This window comes from Poecilia reticulata, chromosome 17, assembly GCF_904066995.2.
Source record: "Poecilia reticulata chromosome 17, P_reticulata-male-v2, whole genome shotgun sequence".
Lineage (NCBI taxonomy): Eukaryota > Metazoa > Chordata > Actinopteri > Cyprinodontiformes > Poeciliidae > Poecilia > Poecilia reticulata.
In genome coordinates, this window is record NC_088846.1 from 11,869,324 (window position 1) to 11,885,339 (window position 16,016).

The window sequence follows — 16,016 nt, forward strand, 5'->3', positions numbered from 1 at the left end:
GGCCTCACCAAATTGCCCCTAGGTGTGAGTGTGTGTGTGCATGGTTGTGTGTCCTGTGTGTCTCTGTGTTGCCCTGTGACAGACTGGCGACCTGTCCAGGGTGTACCCTGCCTCTCGCCCGAAACGATAGCTGGAGATAGGCATCAGCAACCCTCCCGACCCCACTAAGGGACAAGGGTGCAAGAAGATGGATGGATGGATGGATGGACATAATCAAACTGTCATTGATGCAGAGATCCACCACTAAACACTAGACTTAAAGTACAGTAAAAATGAAACTACTCACCCTCTCTGCCCCAGACTGACTACCTTCAGAGTGTTGCCGTAGCGACTCTTGATCCACTTGATGCCCTGCAGCTGAGGATCAATGAGAAGAGGCCAACGTTCGCCTGCAGCAAAGCACACGTCACCTGGAGTTGCTCAGTTCTGTTTGCGCTGAAACAGAAAAGCAATCACTGTGATCAGATGATGGAGAACGTCTTAAACCTCTACTCACAGTTGATGAGAATGGTGGCATTCTGAGTGGACATTTTGTCTCCTGGTAAGCCTTCATTGTTCCACTGGGCCACTGTTGCGTCATCAGTCAGCATCAACACTGGATCTAAGCCCCCTGCCATTGGGATGGGCACCTGGTGAAATGACAAAAGAGGGGAGTATTCAAAACAAGATGATTAACTTTCTGTGACCATGCAGCACTTGTAAGAGGACACCCAGGACCTTCTGACTGCGCAGGAATGGCATCCAGAGGTTGTCCAGCAACTCCTGCCTGTATTTTTTAGAGAAAGAGCCGGCATAGGAGATGGACGCTGCGGTTAGCAGGACGTCCCCGCAGAGGGTTTCCTCCTGTTCGTGATACTGAGCTACTGAGTGGGCCCAGCGCACGTTCTCACTCTGGAACACACACACAAAAACATAAACCAAACTTGCACTCAAACTGTACGGCTTTCGAAAGTATTCGATTGATTAATAATGAATAATGGAGTATTCATTATTAAAATGTCTGTTTCATAGTCGAGATGCATGGACGTTATTAGATGCGTGCCCACCTCTAAGCCCTTGACAAGCCGATTTGCCAGCTCTATCGTCTTGTTGGTGCGGTTCACCTCTTCTTGAAAACGTAGTTTCTCTGCTGTGGCTTTCTCAAAAGCTGTTGTCAGTGTTTCCAAGTTACCATCCAGCTCCTACAGACAAACATATTTATCTGAAATATTTTAATATGGCAAAAATATATATATAGTCCCTTTCCTAAAGTATTCACAAGATTTTTTAAATTGTTTTGTCAACTTGCAGCCAGAAAATATTGAAGTGCTCTTTTATACTGACCAACATACAGAGGTGCATAACATAAGCTTTAATATTTCACAAATAAACATGGGCGAATAGTGGCGCATGATGTATTCAATCCCTTTTAATATACTATATCAACATAAGATATAGTGTAAAACACTAACAATCAGTAAATAGTTTGCAACTTGGTGTTAGCATTAATATATCTGAGCAGTGGAAGACATTGTAAGACAAGAATCAGAAGAAACGCCATAAGTCATGTAGCAAAGATGATCTGGTCAGATGAGAAATAAAGAAATAAAGTATATGTATGATTTATGTTCACAGCTCTCCATCCGGTCTGACTCTGAGTGTTTGGAAAGAAGCATGGGAAAATTCTTATTTCCCAGTGAGTAAACCTGAAGGAGACACCAAGAGACTTGCATGATACAGAAAATAAGGAACCAAGTAAAATATGCTGCACTTCTGCAAATAAAAACAATTTGTGCTTGAATGTTTTTGGTTCTGGTTTAGTTAGCCCAACATTTAAACACGAGTCAAAAAAAAAAGAAAAAAAGAGAAAGGAACTCACTGAAAGTTTTTTCCTGATGACTTCTAGTTTCTCAGCAGCTTCTACTAAATCGGCATTAGCCTGAGAAAGACACATCCTCTTCATCTCCACCTGACAGGATACCTGGACAAACACACATACTTCATATCTTATCGAGTAAAATGAACCTCAAGCGCAATAATCTTCACCGTGAATAAAATATAAACTAGAGAAGGTGATGCACTTACAAAGATCTATCCAAGGCAGCACAAAATTTAGGGAGAAGCACATCTGTCAATAACAACTCAAGCCCATCACCTTTCACTTAGCTTTGGGGGAAAGGAAATATTTGTTGCAGCTGGGGTTTCTGTGTGCACCTCATGGAAGTGGATGATGTTGATCACCCAGGCGCAGAGGCCAGCAGCGGCTGAGGACTTCTGTCGCACAAACTCTGGGTTGAACTCTGGGTCTTTGAGGTAGTCGTCTCTTACGCTCCTCACAGTGGCCTCAGGGATGTGCTCTTTGTCAAAGTTCACCAAAGCCTGCAGGAAGTCATCGATCTGGACAGCGACATATTTCACAGATCAGAACAACAACAACGCAGTTCTGCACAGATTCTATTCTGATTCCTGCATGCGCTATTTTTTTTTTTAATCAAACTTAACGAGGCTCATGAGGAATCAGACGATATGAAGGAGGCTCAAACTTTAGTAACTGCCACTTGATGCCCTCTTATACGTTTCGGCTCGACGGACACCATGCAATGCTTCACCTTGCTCATGACCATCTTGGAGGCCTTCCAGCTGCGATCTTTGGGGATTCGGCCCTGAGGGGACAGCAGCACCAGGACGGCTGCCGAGACGTTGGCGACAATAGCTGGAGGGTTGGGAAACGTCCTGAGCTCCGTCAGATTCAACTGGTCACACAGATATACAAGAACACATATGCTTGTGACTTCGTCTTTTGCCTTTTTAAACTGAAAGATATCAAATAATTTATTAACAACATGACATTTGATAAATGCATCAATTACAGAGTGAGGGAAGCTGAGTTTATTTGGATTTACTACCCTATTGAGCGTGTTCAGAGCTGTGTTAGCTGCTTGTAGAGCGGGTTCAGCTTTGGCCAAGTCGTCCTCTGTTTCCTGTTGCTGCTTTGTCACACTAGCTTGAATTGCTTCCACCTAAATAATTATGAAAAATTACAGATTTTATGTAGTGCCACTCTGCTTCCCCTTCACTGCAGACATGAAGTAGCTACATATATAATCTGGTGCAAGTCATCAATTTTAAACTGAAGCAAAAGTGAAATGTTTTTACCTTCTTAGAGAAAAAAAGTGATATTAAATAAACATTATACTGTGTTGTACTAATAATAATTAGCTGGTGCCAAATTGTCAGCTGTTTTAACCCTTTCATGCATAGTGGTCGCTACAGTGGACGGCTGTCTAAAATACATTTTTTTGTGCTTCTTGTGGATTTTTATGTTATAAATGCACACAGACCACTGAAGTGGACACTAATGCATCATAAAATACACCATCAACTACTGGCTGCAAATGCAAGAAATTATTTTTGTTAAATCCAATATGGCTGACAGACAAAAACGTATGCCGACCGACCCGGTCCCTCATTCTACTGTAGACGACTCTGGTAGGTAAAAATATATATATATATATTTATTGAGACATCAGATAACCCCTAAAGAACACTGATGTATTCTTCAAATAACAACTTTGTATTTGGAGAAAATTACAATTGATCACATAAAAATAAATAAATAAAAAAACCTTTTTTTTTTACAAATTTTTTTTCCTACAAAGGATCATAATTCATGCATGAAAGGGTTAAATAAGCATAAATAGGATTCACAACAACTAGGAAACAGCTTGAAGGCTCATAAAGACCATTATGTCACACATTATAGACCTTTTGCTCCTCAGCGTCAGCCACAGCCCTCTCTTGGTTAAGCTTGTCAGTCTGCTGTCCTATCTTGGCAATCAGAGCTTCGATATCCGAGTTCCTTTGCCACAGCTCTACTTCCTGCACCGCTAACTTCGCCTTGAGATCCTCCACCTAGCAAATATAAATACTTTAAACAATTAAAAAGGAGCAGATAACTTATTTTAGTATTTTATCTGTATCATGCACATTTTCTGACCTGTGACGCAGTATTCTTGAGTTTCTGTAGTCCGTTCTCGAGCCTGTCCATTTTCTGTGACAGCTCCCTGCGTTTCTTCCCCAGCAGGTTGTCGTACAGCTTCATGAACTCGAGGAAACTCTTCGGAGTGGTGTAGTTGAAGTGCTTCTCATTCTGCTGGTACTTAACACTCACCTTTCAAAGACACAACCGGTAAATCACGCTCATAAAAGGATATGGAGATCGATCATCTCTAATGAGCTTTGCTGTTTTTCTCACCTCATTGACACTCGTATGAGCGTAGGAGATGAAGTCACTGATGGAGACCCTTATTTCAGGCTGTGCAGAATGAGCATGGAAAGTAATTACAAACAGTATCAAACCTAAATTATGTTTTGGTTTGCCAAAAAATGAGCATACAACTCTTCTACCATATTTTATGTGAACTTTCTTACATATTAACATAAAGCAACCCAAAATTTCAGTTTGTTCTATGTTGTTTTTTTAGGTCACAAACCAGCATAAAACTACAGCATAACTAAAGATCAAAACTGGAAGAATGGTAGGAAGAAAGCTATTGTTGAATCAAAGTTATATTCGGTTCCATATACAGTTTAGCCACAAATCATGAAGGAAGGGGACAGCAGTGTGTAGAAATCAATTCTCTGCTCATATGAGAGAAATTAAGATTCAATGTTGCCAGTGAAGGAGAGCTAAAACATCACAACCACCTGCTGATGGTAGTTTCACGCTGTGGGGATCGAGGGAATAAACTAAATGGTTTAAAATTTCTTGTAGTCATTATTGTTGTTAAAGGCATTTTAAATATTGACTTATGGGGCTTGAAGACAAGAATGTTCCTCACTTTATGCACGATAATGTGTTAGCCAACCATATAAAATCCCACTAATTAATTCTGATTTTACTAATTGTAGTTTAACAAAATGTGAAAAAGGTCATTTGTTATTACCGCTTTTTGGAGGCGTTACTGCATTTTAATATGTTCTCACCTCCAGTCCCGGTATCTTATCTATGAACGTAGTGCTGACGGACTGCAGAGCAAGTTGAGGCCAGGGGTGGAACCAGTCGATTGCGGTGCAGTTAACCAGAGCTGGAAACTTGCGCGCGCGTGTACGCAACGTGAATCCAACTGGTGAGAAACATAAGACCACCTGAAGAAAACAAACGACTTGAAAACATTAGTTAAAGAAGAGTAAACAAGAACTGGTGAGATGTGAAGTAATTAAATTGAATGGACGGGATTTTAGACCTTGAGCTGTCTTCTTATTCGCTCGATAAAGAAGCTCCAGCAATTGTCTCTGCTGTCTATGAGTCCTAATCCCCTTAGCTCCATGCGGATCGATGCTACAATCATATCCACTTCCTCATCGTTGAACAGGTCAGGAATGTCTCCTGAAACACACATATATATGCAAAGAACCTATTTTTCCCTACTATTGCCTAAAACATAAAATAAATAACCTGTTGTGATCGAAAAAGTCGCCTGAATCAAAAATCATAAAATAGTTTATAGCTATCGAAAAATGGTCCAGTTCTGAGATTTTTAAAAAATTTTGTTTTACCGTCTAGCCTTATTTAAAGAACCTTGCTATGCTGAACATTATAAAAAAATTATCACTAGGCTAAAAATCCAAATATAGCTGATCACATCTGACGACCTTGGTGCCTTAAAAGAACAGTAAACCAACCTGAGGCCAGCATATCATTGATGAGCACCAGGAAGCGTTCATCTGGAATCTGGGCATCGGTATGTAAGAATACCGTTCCGATGTTTTTCACTCCCACTTTTATGTACAAGGCAGCTATATCGCTCTGCAGATTGTTCAAACATAGAGACATTAAATAAAAGTGAGAAAGACAATGAAAATATTGTTACTTTCTGACATGGTTGTAAGAAAAGAAGCTCAAAAATGGGCGACAGACTTTGATGTGTTTTGTTTTTGGTGTGTTCACCTTCAGGTCATTGATGCCATATCCTTTCCGTAGTGTGATCTGAAAGACCTCCAGCGAGCTGAGAAAAGCAGCCAGTCGACACAGACTCTGCTTTCCGCTGCCGCCTACCCCCACCAGCAGGGCGTTACCATAAGGGGCCTCCAGGATGCGACTGATCCGACAACTGAATCAAAACAGAAGAATTGAACACTAATTGCCTGGCTGGTATTGGTCGATAGCTAAAGCTGACACGCTGTGCAAGTTTCTTACATATGTTGGACGGCTTCCTCAAACAGCACTAAGTCCATGACGGCATGAAGCTCGTTATAATGCTCCAAAGCATCAGCCAGTGTCTTCTGGAGCTTCTCCCAGTCTGAAGCCTGACAATCGAAAAAACAACAAAGTTGCTTAAAAACAGCAGTTGGTTACAATTTTAAAGAGAAAGTTATTCAGTTAGCAAATTATGATGAGGAGGGACATGACGGCATCATTTTAGCCCTAAGATCTCAGAGTGATGGCAAACTGTTCTCGCTTAGGAGTCTGTTAGAAACTACCTCATTGGTTTGCATGAGCTTTACAAAGTGCAGATCGAAGAGTTTTATGACACACATGAGTTAATAATGTCATGAATACCTGGTGATAACGTGGCTCTCCAACTCCCTGGAAAAAGTGAGAGTAAACCAAAGGCTGATGGATAAACATGGAGTCATCTATTCCCTGTAAAGAAAAGAAATGAGAGTAGGATTGAAACTAAAAGAGTGGAAATAGAAATATATTTTCCATAGTCTGTTTTCTTATCTTTGAAAATACTGAAATTTCCAGAATATTTCATGACCGTGCAGAAATCTTAGTATAAAGATAAAAGCATTCGTCTTTACCTCAAAGTATCTTTTCCCAGTGTCCAGCAATATTTTATTAAAGAGTTCAACATCCTTCTCCTCCATCAGCTTGTCAGAGTAGACTCTGGAGCTCTCATGGAGCCACAGATGGACCAGGTCCGTGGGATAACGGATACATTCTGGTAGGGCAAAGAGGATACCCTATGCAAAAAGAAATCATGGAAAAAACATCAGATTACATTTAATAAAAAAAACTAATTTTGCTGAATGAACTGAGCAAACTAAATCTCCAGGTATTTGTTTTTTTCTTAATTTTTACACACAGTTTAAAGTTTCCTTTGAATAAACAACATAGTTGTTTCGTTTGGTAGAGGATCAAATAACGGTGTTATTATTTTCTACCTGGAATATATTGGAGAGGTCTCTCAGGTTGAAGATATAATGGAAACGTATGGCTGTTGGGAGGAAGTTCTGGCTGATCTTTTGATGAAGACAGATAGCTGCCTAGATGAGAAAACAACAACAACAACAACAACAAAACTAAAGATTTGTCTACTGAAACATGAATAAGTAGACAAATGTTGCTCTGAAGCCGTCGGTGAACCTGAATGAGAGTTCCAACCGAACGAGAGACTCCAAAGCTGAATCCTCCTTGAACGAAGTGAGCCGACAGGATGCTGGAGAAGATGGTAGCCAATGCATCAGCACCAGGGAAATGTACTGCAAACACTGCAAAATGTCTCTGGAAAAGAAAAAAAGAAGCATATTTCTGTTACAACTATTACAAATGTTCAACTTTTTAAACTAAAATCTTTCAAACTGCCAATATAATGGTGAATAAAGGATTCAGTAAGAAGTCTGTGACCGACTGTACCTGCAATCTGGGGTTGATGGAGAAGCTTCCAGCTGTCGGGTTCATGCAGGTGATATACTGGCAGTTGTGAATTTCCTTCAGGACCAGCCTCTGTCTGTCATACCTAAGACGGTTCAGTAATTTGGATTTAGATAAACCACCACACTCTGGATTGAACTGTAGCTATAAATTTAAACAGTGACGCTCTTTGACTGTCTTGCAATACTTACCAGTGACTATAGTCAAGATGCTGGCGAATGAGTGTGTGTGGTTGGACAGTGCCGTAGGCGTCCACCTCAGGCATGTTGAGGTCATCTATGAAGTAGATGAGCCTCTTAGCGGTAGGAGGAGCAAATTTACGACCAGCTTTTTTCTCCAGAGGTTTCTCCAGAACACCTGAAGGACATGGAGAGACTAAGAAAATAAGCCATCATTTGGTACATATCACAATTTAGCCACCAACATGTGAAGGGAATGAGCTGCAACACTGTAATGTATTTTCTGGGATTTTATGTGATTGACCAACACAAAGTATTATATAACTTTCAACTGGAAATAAAATAACATCCTTTCATTTCTTTTACACATTTAAGATCTAAAAAGTGTGGCCTGCAATGTTTTCAAAACCTTTTTATTTTGATAATCCAGTGCAACCAAATGATTATTCAAAATAAAATAAAATAAAGCAGCTAAGGGGATTGTTGTAACTAGAGGAATGGAAGATCCACAATTAATGTGTGAGGATTTGCTAACAGTTCACTATTTGTTGTGGACTAAACAAACACATAGTGACCTTTTTGGAAGACTAGCAAATAAAAGATGTTGGAAAAAAAAGGTAGTTTCACATAGAGTTTGCAACAGCAGGCCATTAAGGGACAAAGCAAGCATTAAGAAAATGTACATCATCCTTACAGTCACAATCACCATGGCAACAAAGAATAGGGAAGTTGGAAAAAGGTGATAGGAATCTGGAAGGAGCTACCTGAAGGTCAGTCCTGGAAGAAAACATGTTACAACGAACAAAAGATTTATAACAGAGGCAAAGGTTCATCTTTAAAACTGAACATGCAGCTTATTAAAGTTTTTTAACAAGGCTTGAAACTTAATGGTCAGATACCATCCATCCAATCTGTCTGGGAAAAAAAAATTAGCAAAGCTTTCAGTAATTAGATGTACAAGGTTGGAAGAGGCAAACCATCAAAGACTTGCAGCTGTAATTGCAGCAAAAAGTGGCTCTATAATGTGAATAAGTGAAAACTATGTAGAATTCTTCTCTCTATGTCACAATTATGCACTAATTCTTAATAGACTACCGCTTGAAAATCAATTAACATACATTAAAGTCTGTAGCTAACAAGAAAATATTTAGGGAGTTTGAATACTTCTGCAAGGCGCTGTAATTCTTAACCCTCCATCATACTTCTAATCTCGGTTTCAGTTTGATAATCCAGTATTGTCTTGTAACCATTTCTAGTTTTGTAGCGGTTCTTACGTTGCAGCATGGCTGATGTGGTGTAATAATTGAAGGGCACTTTTGCCACCATGAAGTCTTCTTTCAGTTTGGTGACCTTATCAGACACCAGGATGGTTTTGCCCACGCCTGCGTTGCCCACCAACATGACAGGTTTTCCTTTTTGCAGCAGCAAGTCCATGAAGTACGTGAGACAGATGGTTTCTGGGGTGTGAACCAGCACTGTCTGAAAACAGATGGTACATGTTACCCTAAATCGATGACTTTGATACCGACACGTAGAGTATTTGTAATCACAATCACAAACCTGCAGCGGGACATCAGGTTCCAGCTCAAACGGCACCATTTTCTCACTCCAAGGTGTAAACTTTTTTGTCTCAGAATCGATGTAATAATCAAAGACTGAGCCTTGAGAAGGAAACTTTACAGCTCTCATCTCTTTAGACCACCAGCGGCTGAACTCAGTGCGGTAATCATTCAGCTGAAATGGATATAATTGAAACACAATTGTGTAAAGTGGTTTAATAATGTGTACTGATGTCAGTTCATGATCATGCGATTACTTGATCACTACGCACATGATCCTGAAAGAGAGCGCCTCCGAAGGCCCAGACACAGGCGAAGACAAAGTAGATCTCATACAGTTCTCGGGGGGAGTCTGGTGGAGTGTTGTCCTCTGTCAACAGGCAGTCCAGCAAGGAGCAGAGAGTCTGATTGACCAAAATATAGAGATGCTACAGTGTACTTGAAGAGAGAACAAAAAAAGAGCCTTTGACTTGGTGTTATTGAGAAGACCAACCTGCACCATGCTGTTTTCTGGAATGGGGGTGATGGTTTTCAGGTTACAGCGGACTTGCTCCAAGCAGTAAGGCACATACTTATCAAACAGAATGGTGAGGTTGGCCCGCTCTGATTGGGCCTGTCGGGTATCTATCCAACTTGCCACATACCTGTGAAATGCGCTGTGTAAATCAAAAACCGAAAGCCCGAAAAACAACCAATGCATACTTTACGGTGTGAGTGTAGGGTTATCCCTGGAGTCTTACGAGCTCCAGCCAAGGTCCTGTGGGTTGACGAAGAGTATTCCTGCCCTGGACACCGTGGCTGGGGTAGCCGCCCTCAGATGGGAGATCTCAAAGAGCAGACGCATGGAGGAAGACAAACTGATCCGTTCATTACTGGCCAGAGTCAGAACCTGAGGAGTAAGAGGACTGGAAGTATAAGGATGTATAAGCTGAAAAAACACCATCCCAATTCAGTGACTTGGAATGAAATATAAATAAAAACATGCCTAAAATGTACAAGGTGGTTTTCTCTAACTACTGTAAACATATATTGTAGCAAATTAACAAGGAATGATATCTCACTTTATTGTCATCCATAACTGTGTTGAGAGACTCAATCCACATGGGGTCAATGTCCCCATCTAAAACTATCCATTTTGGTCCATCTTGGGTCACTGAGGTCAACTCTCTCATGGTATTGGAGAAAAGACCTAATGAAAGAAATAAGTTTTATATGGAGCAAAATCTATTAACTATCAAACAACAAAACCCCCTAATGTTTGTATCATGTTTCAGTAATTCTCAAAGGTTTAGGAATTTACTGTGCTATGAACCGGAATAACTCAAATTTAACGGGTGGGGCTAATTTGATCTTTTTTAATCTTTCTTATTTTTTTCAAAATCTTTCTCTTTTTACTGTTTATTCAATATCACATGCTGTTTTTATTTTTTCTGTAATTATGTAAAGCACCTTGAAATTCCTTACTGCTGAAATGTGCTATACAAATACAATTTGATTGATTGACTGATTGATTGATTTAATGGGATCACTGTTTATTTTGACTATGATCTGTGTTTATTAAATTCTTTGTAAAAAAAGTGTTTATGCTTCTCACCATCTTTCCACTCTCTGGTAGCAGGATGCAGATATCCAAACAACTCATCTGTGGTTACAGCTTTGGGGTTGATATCAGTCCATACTGACTTCTTCTTCATGATAGAATATGTCCTGTGGAGGGTCTTCAAGATCTACAAAATAAACACAAAACAAAAGCCAAAAATGTAATAACACCATAACACATAAAGAAAACAACTCTTCCATCACTGTTAATTTAATAAAATAACATGTCAACAGATACGTTGACTAGGTACAAGGTAAGAAGTTAAAACACTTGAAAAGTCTTTAAAAATGAAAACAAAAATCTTGTTTTGTTTTTATTGCCATTGATGAAGTTATTAACCTGACTTTTTCCAGTTCCAGGGCCCCCCACGACAAACACAGAATGCCTTACAGCAAGCAGCTCCTCCAGCTGAGTCACCTGAACACACACAGTTAAACAAACACAGTCCGATATAACTTCAGTCATTCCATCAGAAGTGGAAACAGTATGGTTCAACTGCAAACCTTAAGGATAAAATTTTCTTCAGCTTGGAGACGCAGCTCACTGACTGACTGACGAACGGCGTTTTCCAGAGTGGGATCTTTCTTCCTGGGCACATCCAACTGAGGAAACAAGTCACTGATCAGTCCGAGGAATATGGGCACATCGCTGGTCACTATCTTCGGCAGGTTAAAGTCCCTCAGAGCTCGCATCAGCACCTGAAGAGAAAGTGTTGAAGCTTGAATTTGTCAGCATTGTAAAACACTCGAAGAAAAAAATATCACTATGTAAATTATAGGAGCTGTTTCAGTCAGAAACAGAAGTGAGACTCGCCTGTTCTTCAGGTCTGTTACGTTCCTCACGCTTCAGGGAGCCAGCTACAACCAGGACTGATTTTATAGCTCTTAAACCCCAATCATAATGATCCTAAAAAAACAAGGAAATGTAACGCTGTGTAAGTCAAAAACAATTAACAATTAGACTACTAATAGGTGTATTTTGTTATGTCAGTAATACTCTCACATTAAATGGATAACAGTGATAATAGTATTCACAGTAACTTGCTACTTCTTTATTTTAGTTTATCACGTGGGGAAACAGAGAGAGTTGGAATATAAACACAACAGGTACCAGGATATACAGTAGGTAAGCTGATAGCTGATAAATTAAACAAAAAAAACTTAAATAATGACAGTCATAAAATAATCTTCACATGCAACTTTTTAAGAGCATGCCAAGCCATTTTTCAAATACATTGTAGTTCATGACATTTTACATATTTTTATGTGCGTACCTGTTTTGACAACAGCTCTTTGCACAGAGTGTAGAGACTGATGAACTTGCGTGCCAGCAGACGAGCATCGATGAACCCTTCAGCCACCAGCATGATTTCACAGATCAGTTCAAAGTCTGGGATCACCATTGCACAGGGCCTGCATTTTAGGCAAGAGATAAGAAATTACTGGTGTATATGAACCTTTGTACTGAAAGCCTCCATTTATCTCGATATCAGACCTGAACAGAGCCTTAAGGTTTTCTGGGAGCTCCGCCCTTCCAGCGTAGCCCGGGTTCAGAGTGATGAAGATCCCCACTGTTGGTTTCAGCTCAATTTCCTCACCCAGAAACTGAAACCTGCAAGAACAAACTAATTAATGCGGGCAAAAAAAATGTTACCCCAACATTACAAAGCCAATAAAAAAAAAATACAATGCACCCGTGATAGATACATGCATACCTCTGTTTTCTGTTGCGCACAGCATCTTGAATAGTCTTGACCTGCACAGCTACCACAGACAGGACATCCACTGAGATCCTGTTGAATTCATCAAAGCAGCCCCACACTCCTGTTTGAGCCAGACCCTTATAAATATTACCTATGGACTGAAGACGCAGAATGGAGAAGGATGCAGAATACACAGCATCCCTCATTTCAGATAAGTGAAGGAAAAAAACTGGCACAGCAGAAATTGGGAAGAGCACGTTTGATGTTAGCGATACCTTATAATCCATTTGCTCTGAACAGTTGAACACATACACCATGATGCCAAGGGAGCGTCCCAGATCTTTAGTCGTCTCTGTTTTACCGGTGCCAGCCGGGCCTGATGGGGCGCCACTCATAGTCAGATGAAGGGACTGGGTCAGGGTTATGTAACACCTGATTGTGGTGGTGTTGGGATTTAAAATTGATACAGAAAGCAAAGTCAAAAACCAGGATCCTAACTATGTGGATTTTAACCACTGGGGCATTACAATACTGAATATCCATCGATATTAATCATAGCAGGAAAATGTACCAACATTAACTTGCCAAAGTAATTATACCACTTAGGCTTTTTCACATGTTGTCATGTTACACAACCATTTTATTTTTAATATTTAATGTGATGTACAAATGGAAAAAGAAGCTGGTGAGAATTGTCGTTACAATGGATAGAAAAGGAAAAACTTGAGACTGGGGTTAAGGTTTATCGTCCAGCAAGACAACAGCTGTAAAAACGGCAAGAGCAAAATGAAGCATTTTAGATTGGTCCAGACAAAGGCCAGACCAAAGTATAACTGAGAATATCAGGCAAGACGTTAAGATGTATGTTCTCTGCTACTTTCTACCCAAAATATTCGAGTTTGAGCAGTTAATTGGTAAAGATTTCACTAGCTAAATCTGCAAAGGATTTAAAGACATACCCCCCCCAAAAAATTATCATGCTCTTCTTTTTCTGGTATATCTCACAAAATCCCTATAAAATACATAAAGATTTATGGTTGCATCATCATAAATGTGAAAAAGGTTTGGAACATATGACTACTTTTGCAAGGCATTGCAGGAAAATCAAGAACACTTTTCTATTTCAAGGCAATATGTATTTCAATGTGGACTCTTTCTACTTTTTAATAAGCCTGCAGTGTGAGCCCATTATTAATACCTCCTTCAGGTCTAAAATCCGCTCTCCATAAAATAAATATCATTAGGTATGAGAATGTCATGAGTGGAGCTCACAGCAGTGGCTTACTACCTATCAGTAAGTGGGGTGATAACCAGTCTGTTTGTGTTTCCCAGGTACTCATAGCTGAACTGGAACTGAGCGTCACAAATGTGGACACAACAGTGACCCGTTTCTTCATCCCAGCGATGGCGGAGCTGAGACAGCCACGCGAATGCCTGTCCGTTCGTCACCTAACAGGGGAACACAGTGAAACCAACGGTAAACTCCAACAACTCGTACGTCTTACCATTCAAATAAGACCTTTTTCAGATACCTTTTGAGTGATGAGACTGCCAACCACATCTCGAGCGTGGACGTCAATGGTGCAGATGGTCATTATTTTTTGTCTGTCTCCAGGACTTAAATCCCCAAGTAACATATGAATCAGTGAGTTGAGCTGTGTGATCTTGACAAATTGACAAAAAAACACTTATTAAAAGTGCCACTTTGTTGACCCACCAGTAGGGAAAAAAGTCTGACTTTCTTACCCTACCTGTTTTTTGTTGTAGTCCTTGAGGGCCGTCTCAAATCCTTCCTCCACCCTCTCAAAAGCGATACCCACATCTGTGGCCCACCACACCTGACTACCAGTTAATGACACCTATTTATGGGGAAAAAGAAAACAGAACAAGCAACAATAGGGTCTTACTTCTCTGTCGTTTAATAAAGGTCCGACAGAGGAATGGGTTTGCAAATTAGCCTGTGGATTGAACACCTGTGTGGAAAACAACAATGTAACATTGTTTAATGTTGCGTTGAATAGAACTAACCTTGTCAAATGTGCATAAAGCACAAAATGAAGATAGAGTTACTTCTACATGAATTGCAAGGATTATCATTTTTATTTTATTATGGGTTAAATTTGATAAAGGATTTTTCTATGGAAATTTGCCTTTAAGATTATGGGGGCTGATTGCATAACAGGATATTGGGTTTAATATAGTAGATGCAGTAAATTGAAGTTTAATGGGACATTTTTAACATAAATTATAATTAACTGATTTGACAAATCAGAAGATTATAGAAAAAAGTAAGTTTCTAAAATAGGAAATATTTATAGACAGTTCTTACTGAGTTCAGGTCTTCAGATGCAAATGTTCTGCACTCAAAACAATTGTTATCGCATGAATTTGGGTTGTGTTTTTTTATTAATTGCAAACAGTTTAGGTAGAAAATTAAATACTTCAAGACCATGTTTAGGAGATTGAAACAGCCTGCATGAAGGATAAAGAAGAGGAGCAAGGCTTTTTTGAATCAGACTGTTTTGTATCATCAAATTATTGCTAAATCAAGAACTCCATTTGACATGGTGTCTGCAGCTTTCAGGGAGTTACATGTCAGACTTTTAAAAAACCATTTTCATTTAACTTTAAGTCAAACATGCATAATAAAAAATAACATCATTTATTCAGCTTGTATTAGGCTTACTTGATAGGACACTTCAGCAATACTTACAAATTATATCTAACTATTACACTCTACGTTTTCAAGCCACACTGCTCCATATATCAGACTCAGTGTGACACCTGATCCAGGACTTTTGTTTTGTGAATGTAAAACACTTATATTTGGAAAATATTATGTTAAAAATAATAAGCTACTATACAACATTTGCGAGGATTTGAAAATTCATTCATTCATGGCTCAAATTCTGCAGGAGTGGCTGCTGAAAATAAAAAAAAGTGTATGGGACATAAATCATGACTGCCTCAAGCTGTCAACCCCCTTTATCCATCTTAATCTTCAGATGCTGACACTGGTCAGTATAGGTGTGGTTTTAAATATCAAATGAGGAACTTCTCCAACCATAATTTCTTTACTCAAATCCACATCTGTTTTCGATGGAAAGAGAACCAATCCGTGTTTCAAAATCTACAAATACGCAAAAACACAAACCTGTGCAGGATAATCAAAAAGCCACTGATCTCGAGGTTTGTCCTCATAGGCACCAACAGCCTCCTGTATCTCTTTCCTGACTGTACAGCGCATGCTGCTCTCCAGGGCATTTAACCAACACTCTGCCTGGAGAACAAAAGGTTACATATATTGATAGACATGTATATATATTTATATATAAGC

General features: G+C 39.6%; 1 protein-coding gene across 1 annotated transcript in view; it reads right to left on the reverse strand.

The window, feature by feature from the left end:
* dnah9l (dynein, axonemal, heavy polypeptide 9 like) overlaps positions 1–16,016 on the reverse strand; it is a 43,819-nt gene that overhangs the window by 9,142 nt on the left and 18,661 nt on the right. Inside the window, exons 33-72 of the mRNA XM_081598246.1 lie at positions 15,834–15,959; positions 14,431–14,538; positions 14,212–14,343; positions 13,968–14,128; positions 12,955–13,111; positions 12,692–12,837; positions 12,472–12,588; positions 12,251–12,389; positions 11,791–11,883; positions 11,481–11,675; positions 11,317–11,394; positions 10,972–11,104; positions 10,439–10,566; positions 10,118–10,266; positions 9,871–10,021; positions 9,650–9,781; positions 9,379–9,552; positions 9,093–9,297; positions 7,831–7,996; positions 7,622–7,724; positions 7,352–7,489; positions 7,150–7,251; positions 6,787–6,948; positions 6,542–6,625; positions 6,179–6,288; positions 5,930–6,092; positions 5,665–5,788; positions 5,226–5,368; positions 4,966–5,127; positions 4,235–4,294; positions 3,977–4,150; positions 3,745–3,891; positions 2,886–2,999; positions 2,589–2,732; positions 2,194–2,376; positions 1,859–1,960; positions 1,047–1,181; positions 718–891; positions 497–629; positions 287–389 (exon numbers count right to left, since the gene is read on the reverse strand). Of these exons, the coding sequence (XP_081454372.1) occupies positions 287–389; positions 497–629; positions 718–891; positions 1,047–1,181; positions 1,859–1,960; positions 2,194–2,376; positions 2,589–2,732; positions 2,886–2,999; positions 3,745–3,891; positions 3,977–4,150; positions 4,235–4,294; positions 4,966–5,127; positions 5,226–5,368; positions 5,665–5,788; positions 5,930–6,092; positions 6,179–6,288; positions 6,542–6,625; positions 6,787–6,948; positions 7,150–7,251; positions 7,352–7,489; positions 7,622–7,724; positions 7,831–7,996; positions 9,093–9,297; positions 9,379–9,552; positions 9,650–9,781; positions 9,871–10,021; positions 10,118–10,266; positions 10,439–10,566; positions 10,972–11,104; positions 11,317–11,394; positions 11,481–11,675; positions 11,791–11,883; positions 12,251–12,389; positions 12,472–12,588; positions 12,692–12,837; positions 12,955–13,111; positions 13,968–14,128; positions 14,212–14,343; positions 14,431–14,538; positions 15,834–15,959 (5,450 nt within the window). The remainder of the gene's footprint in view (positions 1–286; positions 390–496; positions 630–717; positions 892–1,046; positions 1,182–1,858; positions 1,961–2,193; positions 2,377–2,588; positions 2,733–2,885; positions 3,000–3,744; positions 3,892–3,976; positions 4,151–4,234; positions 4,295–4,965; positions 5,128–5,225; positions 5,369–5,664; positions 5,789–5,929; positions 6,093–6,178; positions 6,289–6,541; positions 6,626–6,786; positions 6,949–7,149; positions 7,252–7,351; positions 7,490–7,621; positions 7,725–7,830; positions 7,997–9,092; positions 9,298–9,378; positions 9,553–9,649; positions 9,782–9,870; positions 10,022–10,117; positions 10,267–10,438; positions 10,567–10,971; positions 11,105–11,316; positions 11,395–11,480; positions 11,676–11,790; positions 11,884–12,250; positions 12,390–12,471; positions 12,589–12,691; positions 12,838–12,954; positions 13,112–13,967; positions 14,129–14,211; positions 14,344–14,430; positions 14,539–15,833; positions 15,960–16,016) is intronic.